The sequence below is a fragment of the Mytilus galloprovincialis genome, chromosome 2, assembly GCF_965363235.1.
Source record: "Mytilus galloprovincialis chromosome 2, xbMytGall1.hap1.1, whole genome shotgun sequence".
NCBI lineage: Eukaryota > Metazoa > Mollusca > Bivalvia > Mytilida > Mytilidae > Mytilus > Mytilus galloprovincialis.
The window spans coordinates 54,973,694-54,987,331 of record NC_134839.1 but is presented as its reverse complement, the minus strand read 5'-3'; the positions used below and the strand labels follow the sequence as shown (position 1 = coordinate 54,987,331).

Below are 13,638 nucleotides of genomic sequence, written 5' to 3'. Positions count from 1 at the left end.
TTCATTTTATTTCAGCAAGTAGATCATTAGTAGACTTATTGATAAAGAAAGGTGTGCCACCATGTGCTCTAACTAAAAATCAGTTTGCAGCTATTCATTTGGCAACTTACAAGGTACGTAACTCTTTATTTCTTGTTAATTTTAAAGAAAATTGACTTCTATGTTATTAACACTATACATACAGCTTTTTAAAATTCATTTGGTTAAACATTTAAAATCATCCATATTTAAAGACCTACAACACTGTTTAAAATGACCCCAAAACAAACCAGAGATAATCATGATAATCAGTAGCATGTGGTTACCAATAAAAACTAAAGATACAATGTAAAACTGAGCTATAATTATAAACTTGAAGGACCAATCCAAACTGGACCTTAATTTATCTTGGAAAATATCTAAACCTGACTTAACAAAATGTTCTAGATCTAGAGACATGTCTTAATTTGTGTTTAAGTAAATTGTATTCAATATATAGGAGGTAGGAATATCAAAATTTTGAGTAGTTGAATATGTAAAGTTATCGTAATGACAAGAATAGTTGTGTATAATCCTGAAAGAGGAAGGAAGAATAGCATTATGAGTATGACAAATCAACCATAATTTTTTTTGCCTTAAACTGTATTGTTATCAATGCAAATTGTGTTTACCTAACAACATGAAGCAGAGCTAGGTAAATAGATATTTTGGAAAGTTGAATCAAGTTTTAAGAATGCCAAGCTTATAATACAATGCAATTATCTCCATTTTAATGCAGCATATTAAAATAAATAAAATTTAATAAATATTTTGGCTTAAAATGACATAAATGAAAAAGTGAAACTGTTGCATAGTCTTAAGCATCTAAACAATATGACCTCATATGTATACTCACAATGTCAAACATAGTCACTAGAGGTATTTATACCTTTCATATGCTTCACAATGGTTTCAGAAGATTTTTAGGCTCAAAATGTGACTTTCTTATTTATTTTGTGAGAAAATACATACCAAAAAAAAATCTGAATTTAAAATGGTGGCTTTCTCAGTTACAAACTAGTAGAAAGTGGATTCTAACCCTTTATAATATTTGACAATGTCCAATGAAAATTATCGTGACAAATGAATTGCATTACAATTAAATATATTTGATCTAATTACAGGGTGATATTGAATGTGTGCAATATTTATTAGAGCATGACAATGTTGATGTTAACCTACCAGGAAATAGTGGTATTACTCCTCTCCACATTGCTGCTATGTGTGGCCACTCGGAGGTAAGGAGGCTCAGAGATTAAGAAATGTATGCTTAAAACTTATTGAATTGGATGGAAAACATTTTGAGATAAAGATACTAAACAGTATAACATGCTGTTGTTGTTGATAGTAAAGTAATATGCTGACTGTTTTTGTAATAAAGCTAGTATTTGAAAACTACGCCATGAAAATATGTCTGCTTTTTTAAAGTGTAAAGATAAGTTTTTCAAACATAATAGATATACATTTTATGACTACTTTCAAAAAATATTTATGTAGATTATATGCAGGAAACAAACTGTAAGCAATTTGAATTTAACTGCAATCATTGAAAATCTCATTGTAATTCCCTAAAAACACAAATGAAAAATTAGGATTGGTTGGGTACCCCCAAAAAACACAAATATGCTTTCTTTGGGAAAAAAGTAAAAATTTAATACTATATAATATACTGTATACAATTCTTAACTGTTTTTGTGTGTTTATACAACCGCAAATTTTGAAAAAATTTTCGTCGTATATTGCTATCACGTTGGCGTCTGCGTCGTCGTCGTCGTCGTCGTCGTCGTTGTCGTCGTCGTCGTCGTCGTCCGGCGTCCGAATACTTTTAGTTTTCGCACTCTAACTTTAGTAAAAGTTAATAGAAATCTATGAAATTTTAACACAAGGTTTATGACCATAAAAGGAAGGTTGGTATTGATTTTGGGAGTTTTGGTCCCAACATTTTAGGAATAAGGGGCCAAAAAGGGCCCAAATAAGCATTTTCTTGGTTTTCGCACCATAACTTTAGTTTAAGTTAATAGAAATCTATGAAATTTTGACACAAGGTTTATGACCACAAAAGAAAGATTGGGATTGATTTTGGGAGTTTTGGTTTCAATAGTTTAGGAATAAGGGGCCAATAAAGGGCCCAAATAAGCATTTTTCTTGGTTTTTGCACAATAACCTTAGGTTAAGTAAATGGAAATCTATGAAATTTAAACACAATGTTTATGACCACAAAAGGAAGGTTGGTATTTATTTTGGGAGTTTAGGACCCAACAGATTAGGAATTAGGGGCCAAAAAGGGACCCAAATAAGCATTTTTCTTGGTTTTCGCACTATAATGTTAGTATAAGTAAATACAAATCTATGAAATTTAAACACAAGGCTTATGACCATAAAAGGAAGGTTGGTATTGATTTTGGGAGTTTTGGTCCCAACAGTTTAGGAAAAAGGGGCCCAAAGGGTCCAAAATTAAACTTTGTTTGATTTCATCAAAATTGAATAATTGGGGTTCTTTGATATGCCGAATCTAACTGTATATGTAGATTCTCAACTTTTGGTCCCGTTTTTAAATTGGTCTACATTAAGGTCCAAAGGGTCCAAAATTAAACTTAGTTTGATTTTGACAAAAAATGAATCGGTTGGGTTCTTTGATATGTTGAATCTAAAAATGTACTTAGATTCTTGATTATTGAAGTTTTTTTGGTCCAGTTTTCAAATTGGTCTACATTAAGGTCCAAAGGGTCCAAAATTAAACTTTGTTTGATTTCATCAAAAATTGAATCCTTGGGGTTCTTTGATATGCCAAATCTAACTGTGTATGTAGATTCTTCATTTTTGGTCCTGTTTTCAAATTTCAAATTCTACATTAAAGTCCAAAGGGTCCAAAATTAAACTAAGTTTGATTTTAACAAAAATTGAATTCTTGGGCCTCTTTGATATGCTGAATCTAAACATGTACTTAGATTTTTGATTATGGGCCCAGTTTTCAAGTTGGTCCAAATCAGGATCTAAAATTATTATATTAAGTATTGTGCAATAGCAAGTCTTTTCAATTGCACAGTATTGTGCAATGACAAGAAATATCTAATTGCACAATATTGTGAAATAGCAAATTTTTTTTTAATTAGAGTTATCTTTCTTTGTCCAGAATAGTAAGCAAGAAATATCCTATTTGTGCAATAGCAAGAATTTTTTTTAATTGGAGTTATCTTTCTTTGTCCAGAATCAACTTAAATCTTTGTTATATACAATATACAATGTATATACACTTTTTACTACCAACTGATAAATTTAAATAATCTTTACCATTCAGTGATAACAAGCAGTTTTTTTACATCTTAATATTTTATGATGTATTTAAATGAGTAGTTATTGTTGCAAACTCCATTAGAAATTTGAATTGATATCAGTTTTGAAAAAGGGAAACGGGGATGTGAAAAAAAAGGGGGGGGGGGTTAAATTTTTCTCATTTCAGATTTCATAAATAAAAAGAAAATTTCTTCAAACATTTTTTTGAGAGGATTAATATTCAACAGCATAGTGATTTGCTCAAAGGCAAACAAAACCTTTTAAGTTCATTAGACCACATTCATTCTGTGTCAGAAACCTATGCTGTGTCAACTATTTAATTTTAGATTTAAAAAGTTTGAAGAAGAAATCTTTAATTGATTTGTAAAATCTTGGCATTTGTTTTGTGTAAAAAAAAACCATGTAATGTCAAAAATTTGATCACAATCCAAATTCAGAGCTGTATCATGCTTGAATGTTTTGTCCATACTTGCCCCAACTGTTCAGGGTTCGACCTCTGCGGTCGTATAAAGCTGCGCCCTGCGGAGCACCTGGTTTTAAATTGATTTTGTTTGAACCTAGAGTGAAAATAACATATTTGGTTTGAAGGTGTTATGTTGAAGTTGAACCTTTGACACCTCTGTGCCATCTGCTAATCTTATAACGTTTTCTAAATGTCTTTTTAAAATTAAAATTATTGAATGTTACTGAGATACAGATGTTCATAACTGTTTCAGATCACCAGTCTTTTGCTGGAAAATGGTGGTTTAATAAACAAAGGAGATGCTGTGAAGTTTTCACCGCTTCACCTGGCTAGTAATTTTGGTCAGGACAAGGTATTTATATACTTATGACAAAAAAACAGTAATAAGCAAATCAAATTAATATAATACAATAATTTTGAGAAGCATCTGAGATTATTTCTTCACAGGATGAACTTTTTGATTAACTTATATAAATTGTTGTTAGGTATATTTATTAGTTATATAGTGTCAGGTTGCACTGAAGCCATTTTAGATATCATTTGCAGTTCTTATCTCAAATCATAGGTTTGATTCTCAGCAAGGACAAACTAAAGATCAGAAAATTGTTATTAGCTGCTTTTTCCTGAAGCATACTGCATTTAAAAATAAAAGCAAAAGATAATCAGCTTGGAGAGACAATAATAGGTTTGGTAGAATGAATAACATTTCTTCCTATGGACTGTAACATATTATGCTTCCATTACAGAGTATCAGTCTGGTACAAAGCTGGTTTAAAAAGTAAAAACACAAAAATACTGAACTTCGAGGAAAATTCAAAACGGAAAGTCCCAAATCAAATGGCAAATTCAAAAGGTCAAACACATCAAACAAATGGATAACAACTGTCATATTCCTGACTTGGTACAGGCATTTTTATGTAGAAAATGGTGGATTGAACCTGGTTTTAAAGCTAACTAAACCTCTCACTTCTATGACAGTCACATCAAATTCCATTATATTGACAACAATGTGTAAACAAAACAACAAAAACAATAGGTAAAAATGTCACAAATAGGGGTAAATAGTCTAATTCGGTAGGTCACATTCGTGAAAAGGGAACGGGATTGTAGTTACGACATAAGGAACATATCCGATATCATCCGTGAAACGGATATTCCATAACGGTCAACCAACTCATGATGGCGTCCGTAAAATTTACAAAGTGATGATTTCAACTTCACCATTTGGAACTCTTGGTTTAAAAATGAAAATTCACTCAATTTGGAAGCTGAAATCATCTCTTTTGTCGTAAAGTTTTGTTTTCATCCGACCCTCATAGTCAATTTCTAGATATAAGTCATAATCAAATGGCAAAATCAAAAGCTCAAACATATCAAACGAATGGATAACAACTGTCATATTCCTGACTTGGTACAGGCATTTTCTTATGTAGAAAATGGTGGATTGAACCTGGTTTTATAGCTAGCTAAACCTCTCACTTGTATGACAGTCGCATCAAATTTCATTACATAGTCAACGATGCGTGAACAAAACAAACAGACACAGTAGGTAAAAATGTCAAAAATAGGGGTACAGCAGTCAACATTGTGTTTTCATCTTAATGACTATAAAAACAACAAATGTATCAAAGAAGCACAAAAAGGCATACATTAAATTTAACATCCTCATTTTGCTTATATTATATGATTTTATTTATCTATGTAAAGTCCACCCTTAAAGGAAGGAAGGTTTTCAGTATTGGTGTAAAATTGCGCGTTTGAAATTCGCACAGGTAGACATAAAATAATTTAGTCGTTCAAAGTATGATGGCATACATTAATACAGAGTCAAGTAAGTAGATATAACAAAAAATATTCAATTCACATAAACTTACTCTCTTCCTGATTTGCATGTAGTATTTATATAAAACACCAATTCATCATTATCATCTTTTATCTTCCAATATAACTAATGTAAATATATTTTCTTTTGAAGGTTGTAGAACTCCTGATTTCTTGTGGTGCTGATATCAACATATCTGGTGGGGTTGGGGACAGACCTCTACATTTAGCATGTTCCAAAGGGCATTTGAATATTACCAAGCTGTTAATCAATGGTACCTCTAAGCAAATAGCAGATGGTAGGTTATTTTATTTTGTTATATAAACTTTATGTACTTAGAATGTAAAGTTTGATGGTAGACTTTTATTATGAATTGTATCCAGTAAGTTGATTTTGATGCACATTATTGTCATGAATGACAGTGATATTCTTAAGTACAAAAAATAATTAGCTTACTTTGTTGATTAACCAATAAAAAAAAATAGAAAAAGAACCAATTTTGAAAATAAAAAAATTATATAGATTAGACTGTTGGTTTTCCCATTTGAATGGTTTTACACTTGTAATTTTTTGGCCTCCTTTACAGCTTGCTGTTTGGTGTGAGCCAAGGCTCCGTGTTGAAAACCGTACCTTGACCTATAATGGTTTACTTTAATGAACTGTGACTTGGATGGAGAGTTGTCTCATTTGGCCTTCATACTTCATACCACATCTTCCTATATATAAGATTTGAAGATTTGGTTGTATGGAAAACAACTTATTGTGATATTTTTATATCATCAAAGACTAGATATTTGAAAAAACCAACGCCAACAAATTGTTGTACATGATGGATTAAAATAAAATGAAATATGATATTCTTATCACTTTACTTTTTCTCTAGTGAATGTAACAGATGATGAGGAGCACAGACCCATACATTTCTGTTGTAAATCAGGACATCTGATGGTGCTTCATTATCTTCTAGAACACCAAGCTGAAGCACATGGTGAAAATATCTATGGTGATACTCCACTTCATTTGTAAGTCTAAAATTTGATACACAGCTTTATTTATGAGAAAACTGTATTGTATTTTAATCTCCAACAGCGTCAATTGGGGTTTTAATGGTAGCAAATTAAGTTTACTGGCAACGCGTTAGCAGAGCCAGTAAACATATATTTGTAACCATTAAAAAATCACTAATTGATGCCGTCAAAGTTTGAAATACAGTATTGTTATCTCCATTCTAATGAAACTGACTGAAAACAACGTTGAAACATGTATTTAAAATCTGTCATATATTGAAAGTCTCTGTTAAATTTATTCACACTTTTCTGGATTAGAAGATTTCGAATGCAAATGAGGAATTTGTCAAGAGACAGCAACCTTACCAAACAGTTAAAGGCTAACAATGGATCTTCAACACAGCGAAAAAATCCTGACCTGATGCTGCTTCAGCTGGCCCCTTAACAAAAATGTGTATGGGATTTTCTTGCTGCGTTGAAGACCAATTGCTGGCTTTAGGCTTTTATCTGCTCTTTGGTCAGGTTGTTGTCTCTTTGACATATTCCCCATTTTCACTCTAAATTTTAGTTCAATGAAAATGATTTGGACCTTGACTTTTGGTATTGCTTTTGCAAACCTCTTAATGCATTTTTGTTTTTTGGGTGGTTAGGTTACTGTCTCAAATCTCAATTACTTATAACCCACATCTCTTTCAATTCATATTTGTACAGATGGCTGTAAATAAAGATAACTAATGATATAGTATAGTTCTATATTCTGAATATTTTCACACTTATTCCTGCATTGTATTTTTCAGAGCCTGCTACAATGCCAAAGTAGAAGTTGTAAAACAGCTTGTATCTCTCACTGGTCCTGATAGTCTGGTAAAGGAGAACTTGTTTGGTGAAACACCTCTGCATAGTGCATGTACCAATGGCAGAAGTCTGGAATTAATCAAATTCCTGTTAGAACAACCAGTGGTCAATATAAACTGTCAGGGTAAAGATGGTCACACAGGTAACTCATTGTTTCACTAATTATATAAAAAGTTTTAGTTATTACTAATTTTAAACAAGATAATAACATTAGAAACCAGTAATTGTTGTAAATAAGTATATATGATAAGAACAAAAGCACTGCTGCAATGTAGAAGGTCAACTAACGAGTTGACAATTATTATAATTTTATGCACCGTTTTTAATTTTTTAGATTTGTTTCTCCCTTTATCGACTTTAAAAGACAAGAAAAGTTTTTCTATCAGTGAAATACCTTTTTAGAAGTCTCTTATTAGCGTATTCACCTCAAGTGTGGTAGGTCGTGGTTTCCAACCCCACTTGGTCAAACAAAAAAACACATTAAGGAGTTAGAGCAAAGACTAGTCGGCTCATAATCAGAATAATATGTCAGTGAAAGGTTTCTTCATGAGGACTGTTACCTTGTAAACTAGCACTTGACTTGTTGGTCTAGTACAGAGCAGGGTTTATATTCATATTACATTTGAATGTTTTCATCCTGAATATGCATATTCATTTGACACTAGACATTACACAGCCATCATCATCTATCACTGAAGAAAATCATTATACCCCCGCTTTTGAAAAAAAGGGGGTATACTGTTTTACCTCTGTCTGTCCCTCCGTCAGTCTGTCAGTCCGTCCGTCCCATGAACATTTTTCATCACATTTTTCTCAGGAACTACACTACCAGGATTTCTGAAATTTGGTTTCAGGCTTGATATAAGTCAGCTATACTGTGTGATGCGTTTTCAGATTCATCACTCGACAATTTCCTGTTTACCGAACAGTTGTATCATTTTTACACCTGATAGCCAAGTTGAAAATTTTTCGTCACATTTTTCTCAGGAACTGCACTACCAGGATTTCTGATATTTGGTTTCAGACTTGATATAAGTCAGCTATACCGTGTGATGCGTTTTCAGATTCATCACTCGACAACTTCCTGTTTACCGAACACTTGTATCATTTTTACACCTGATAGCCAAGTTGAAAATTTTTCGTCACATTTTTCTCAGAAACTACACTACCAGGATTTCTGAAATTTGGTTTCAGGCTTGATATAAGTCAGCTATACCGTGTGATGCGTTTTCAGATTCATCACTCAACAACTTCCTGTTTACCAAACACTTGTATGATTTTACACATGATAGCCAAGTTGAAAATTTTCGTCACATTTTTCTCAGGAACTACAATACAAGGATTTCTGAAATTTGGTTTAAGGGTCAATATAAGTCAGCTATACCGTGTGATGCGTTTTCAGATTCATCACTCGACAACTTCCTGTTTACCGAAAACGTGCATATTTTTACACTATTAATATTATCCACTTGCGGCGGGGGTATCATCAGTGAGCAGTAGCTCGCAGTTTCACTTGTTTTTTCTATTTCCAGCATTACATAGTGCATGCTACCATGGTCATATTAGAGTAGTACAATTCTTACTAGAATGGAGAGCAGACATGAACTTGGTGGCTCAAATTGTTGACCAGAAAGATGGAAATGAAAAGATCGAAGAACAAACTGCTTTGATGTGGGCGTACGAACAAGGTATGGACTTTAACTTGTAAAGATCTACAGATATAGACTTTAACAACATAACTTTTGTCAACTTAAAAGCTTTTGATATTACTCTAAAATATATAAAAGAAATCATTATGTGTACATTTAACAGGAAAAGAAAGAATGTGATGTATTAATTTATACCATTAGATCCTACAAAAACATGTCTGACACTCAAGGATTTGGAATTTTTTTCACCTAATTTCGGTCATTTTGAGATAACTTAAAAGTGGGTGCCCTCTTTCAAACAAGGATTGTCGAAATCACATTACTGTGTATGCTCATACTGACATACAGTCATGCTCGTAGCATGAACGAACGTGTTTAACTGTTGCATCGCATTTATTTCATGAATTTCCCTACCATTTTCCTAAAAAGTGATCTTGAGCAATTAAGGGAAGGCAACAGTTTAAAAATGAAATGATTTTAATGATTCTGAATGATAAATTTCTCAAACTTCGCTTACGCTTCTTTCGATTTTGAAGACAAAATTATAATCGGATGTTTTGCGACAATATGAAACGAACAATTCCGGACACATTTCCGGGTTAGTTTTGTTTATCAAATTCACAGGAAATCATCTGCCTTTTAATTTTTTTTTCCTTTTAATAGTGTTTGGATATTAATTATAATAGTTGGACTTGTTTAATTTAGCATGAAATCATTTTGAATTTACGTTTTAGTGTCCAATCTTTGGAAGAGAATTTCAAGCATGTGTATTACATAGTAAACAAAGCACATGTGTTTGTAGTGAAATTATTTTTTTTTCTGCGTAAATTTAATCAAATTTTAATTTAATTTTAAAATAGAATTGACAATTGTCTAAGCTGAAAAGTAATAAAATAATGCAGACAGTTATTACTGACTTTTAATTTCTTTATAATATTAGTTCTGAGCTTGTGAGCAACAGACAGGTGTGAATTAAAAACACAGGTAAACAGATTCGTGATCATTAGCCAATATTTCCCAGAGGCATTAATATAGTTTTTAGGAAGGCCCTCAGAATTATAACACTGTACTGGAGTGGCAGTTTTATTACAGGAAAGGGATAACAAAACAAAAACAAGTTCAAAATGGAGACATAGAAACTCGATCTCAAGGAAATGACCGAAATTATTTCTGTTCAAAAATAAAATTTGTCATAAATCCCAATTACTCGTTTAGGACAAACCCTTTCAGTTTAGGACAAGTCTGGCAAATCTGGCTTGCTGATACTCAATTATGACATATTACATATTTAAGCTTCTTTTTTAAAAGACATATTTAAAAAAATATGCACATAACTTGATTCATTTGTTTTGAATATTTCAGGTCATGATTCCATTGTTACACTACTTAAACATCATAAACTACCACAAGAAGAGTCTGCATGTGGAGACTATTCACAGCCTGGGGGCGAAGGGTCATATGTATCTGTCCCATCACCACTAGGGAAACTGAAGAGCATGACCAGAGGTAAGTTCTGCTGATTTCGTGAGACTTGATAGATATTTCTCTCACACAAAACAGTGAATGTGCGAAATTAACCAGTTTTCTTGCAATTTGTCATTTCATTGTGAATTTTATCTGGAGTAACATTAATAATACCATGATTTTTTTTGGAACCAGATGCCCATTTTGAGAATCATATATAGTTATCAAAGGTACCAGTTTTAGAATTCAATACGCCAGATGTGCGCTTCATCCACATAAGACTCATCAGTGAAGCTCTGATCAAAATAGTTAGAAAGCCAAAACAAGTACAAAGTTGAAGAGCATTGATGACCCGAAATTCCAAATTTAGTGCCAAATACGGCTTAGGTTTTCTATGCCTGGGATAAGAAAATTCTTAGTATTTGGAATAATTCATACTTTTGGAAACAGTAAATTTAAAAAAAAATGACCATCTAATTGATATTAATGTCAACATGTTAAGTGCTGGCTACTGGGCTGGTAATACACTCGAGAACAAAAGGTCAAATGTCTCTTTAGTGATGCTTGATGCAAGAATGTTTGAAAGTCCAAAACTCCTGTGGTAGCTAATACTAGCTATAGACAGTTGTTATGCCCCACCTACAATAGTAGAGGGGCATTATGTCTTCTGGTCTGTGGCTCCGTTCGTCCGTCCGTCCATCCGTCCAGGTTAAAGTTTTTGGTCAAGGTAGTTTTTGATGAAGCTGAAGTCAAATCAACTTGAAACTTAGTACACTTGTTGCTTATGATATGATCCTTCTAATTTTAATGCCAAATTAGATAATTACCCAATTTCACGGTCCATGGAACATGGAAAAGGATAGTGCGAGTGGGGCATCCGTGTACTTTGGACACATTCTTGTTTTTTGTATGTAATACAAGTCATTTTTGTATATTCTATATGTACAATGTTCTTCTCTTTTGTTTTAGAGAAAATTGATGTACTTCAGTTACGAGCAGAATTGCCAAGACATTTCCAATTACAGTTGACAGATCTGACTTTTCAGGAACCAATTGGTAGTGGGTCATTTGGCAAAGTTTACAAAGGGTTTTATGATGGAAAAATTTGTGCAATTAAAAGGTATTGTTAATGAGTTTGTAAAAGTGTCAAGTTCCATTAATGATGTGTGGTTCTAAAATACATAAAATCATTTACAACAAGAAGATGTATATATATGCTTACATTAAATGAGGTAGTTGTCTGATTCTATAATTAATACAACAAAAGTTCAGTTAAAGAAAAATTAAAACCATATTGACATACAATTCCTTAAGTACAAAATGCAACTGAAAGCAATCCTTCTGTTTACAGTTGTGTAGGCTGTTTTAAGTTCTTATGAAAAGATTTTTTAAATTTAAATGCCATTCTTAAATTTCAAACATTAGTCTATTCTTGTAAAAAAGTGTCACTAAATATTAGAAATCTAACAAATCTTAGGCTAGAACCATTTTATAGATTGGCAATTTGTTTTATATATGCAATTCAAGCAGTTAGGATCATTGTGTTTGTTATCTATTTTCAGATACAGGGGTAATTCCTTTGGTGCCAAATCTGATGTAGATATGTTTTGTAGAGAAGTAGCCATTCTGTCCAAGCTCAATAGTCCTTATGTTATTAATTTTGTTGGTGCTACCTTAGATGACCCAAGTGTAAGTAGACAATAAAAACATCCATTTTAAAAATCAAATTACATTTTTTTTAAGTTTTACCCTTGTCTGTTTGTAGGTATGTCCATACATCCTCCCTAAAATTTGTATCCGTTCTCTAAATTTATTTTGCCTCAACCAAATAGTAAGAAACTTGTCCATAATATTTATTCCCCAAAACACAGATCAACTTTTGAATTTTTGTGGCATCACTTTTACCGTTCTAGAGTTATGCCCCTTTACAAATGGAAAAATTGCTGAATTATTCATTTTCATTCTCTAACTTTACTTTGCCTCAGCCAAATGGTATGAAACTTATCCAGAATGTTAATTACCAAGAAACACTGATGAAGGTTGAATTTTGGTGGCGTCACTGTTACAGTTCTAGAGTTATGCCCCTTTACAAATTAAAAAAAATGCTGAATTATTTGTTTTCATTCTCTTACTTTAGTTAGCATCAACCAAATCATATGAAGCTTATCCAGAATGTTTATTACCACAAAAAAGTGATAAATGCTGACTGCCAGCGGAAACGCTGGCATTATTTAACAATTATAGGGTTATTTTTTAGTTCGATCATCACAGTTTGGACTTTGAATTAGACAGTGTAATCACTATGCTCATTTTTCATACTTAATGGCTTTGTGCACAGCATTTATAGAAAAAGTTCACTACGAGTAAATTTTATGCTTTCATGAATAAATCATTAGCCAAGACCAAGAAATTTCCTGATATATGGTTTTGTCATGTCAGATGATATATTGGATATCATTTTGCAAAAACACCTGTTTTCATTTAGAAAAGAATAGAATAATTTTAAGATACATTGTTCAAAAACATTTCTAGTATAGAATGGCTTTTGTACTGTTTTCTATGATTTAACCTAGGCCAAATAAAAAGTATGTGTGGTTCCAGTTACATCTGGAAAAAAGTTAGTGTAGGTAGGTAGGGATTTTTTTTTACATTGAGTCTATGGGAGCAACATTCTGACTTTAACAGTGCTTAATGAAAAATGACAATAAAATCTTTAGGGTAGGCTATTTTTAAGCAGAAAAAGTAGGGACGGTAGGGTTACTGGAACCACACAAATATTTTTATTTGGCCCTATGAGAATTGTTCCCCAAAATCTGATTTATAGCAATATAACATATTAATTGAATGCATGTTTATGTTTTCAGCAATTTGCCATTGTCACCCAGTATGTCAGTGGTGGATCAATATTTAGTATTATTCATGAACATAAAAGGTAAGTATAACAGTATTAGACAAATTCTAATACATCTGATTAAAAAATGTTTGCAACAAGTGATGCCAATACCATCCAGATTAATTTACTGTTATTTGTTTACAGTCAAATTAAGGAATGACAGTAAATATACT

The 13,638-nt window shown here is 32.2% G+C and overlaps 1 protein-coding gene across 2 annotated transcripts in view; it reads left to right on the top strand.

The window, feature by feature from the left end:
* LOC143063873 (serine/threonine-protein kinase TNNI3K-like) overlaps positions 1 to 13,638 on the top strand; it is a 28,017-nt gene that overhangs the window by 3,331 nt on the left and 11,048 nt on the right. For both annotated transcript variants that reach the window (XM_076236297.1, XM_076236298.1), the window contains exons 5-15: positions 16 to 113; positions 1,143 to 1,256; positions 4,029 to 4,127; positions 5,751 to 5,895; positions 6,481 to 6,619; positions 7,402 to 7,601; positions 8,992 to 9,147; positions 10,471 to 10,614; positions 11,542 to 11,692; positions 12,135 to 12,261; positions 13,437 to 13,504. In XM_076236297.1, the coding sequence (XP_076092412.1) occupies positions 16 to 113; positions 1,143 to 1,256; positions 4,029 to 4,127; positions 5,751 to 5,895; positions 6,481 to 6,619; positions 7,402 to 7,601; positions 8,992 to 9,147; positions 10,471 to 10,614; positions 11,542 to 11,692; positions 12,135 to 12,261; positions 13,437 to 13,504 (1,441 nt within the window). The remainder of the gene's footprint in view (positions 1 to 15; positions 114 to 1,142; positions 1,257 to 4,028; positions 4,128 to 5,750; positions 5,896 to 6,480; positions 6,620 to 7,401; positions 7,602 to 8,991; positions 9,148 to 10,470; positions 10,615 to 11,541; positions 11,693 to 12,134; positions 12,262 to 13,436; positions 13,505 to 13,638) is intronic.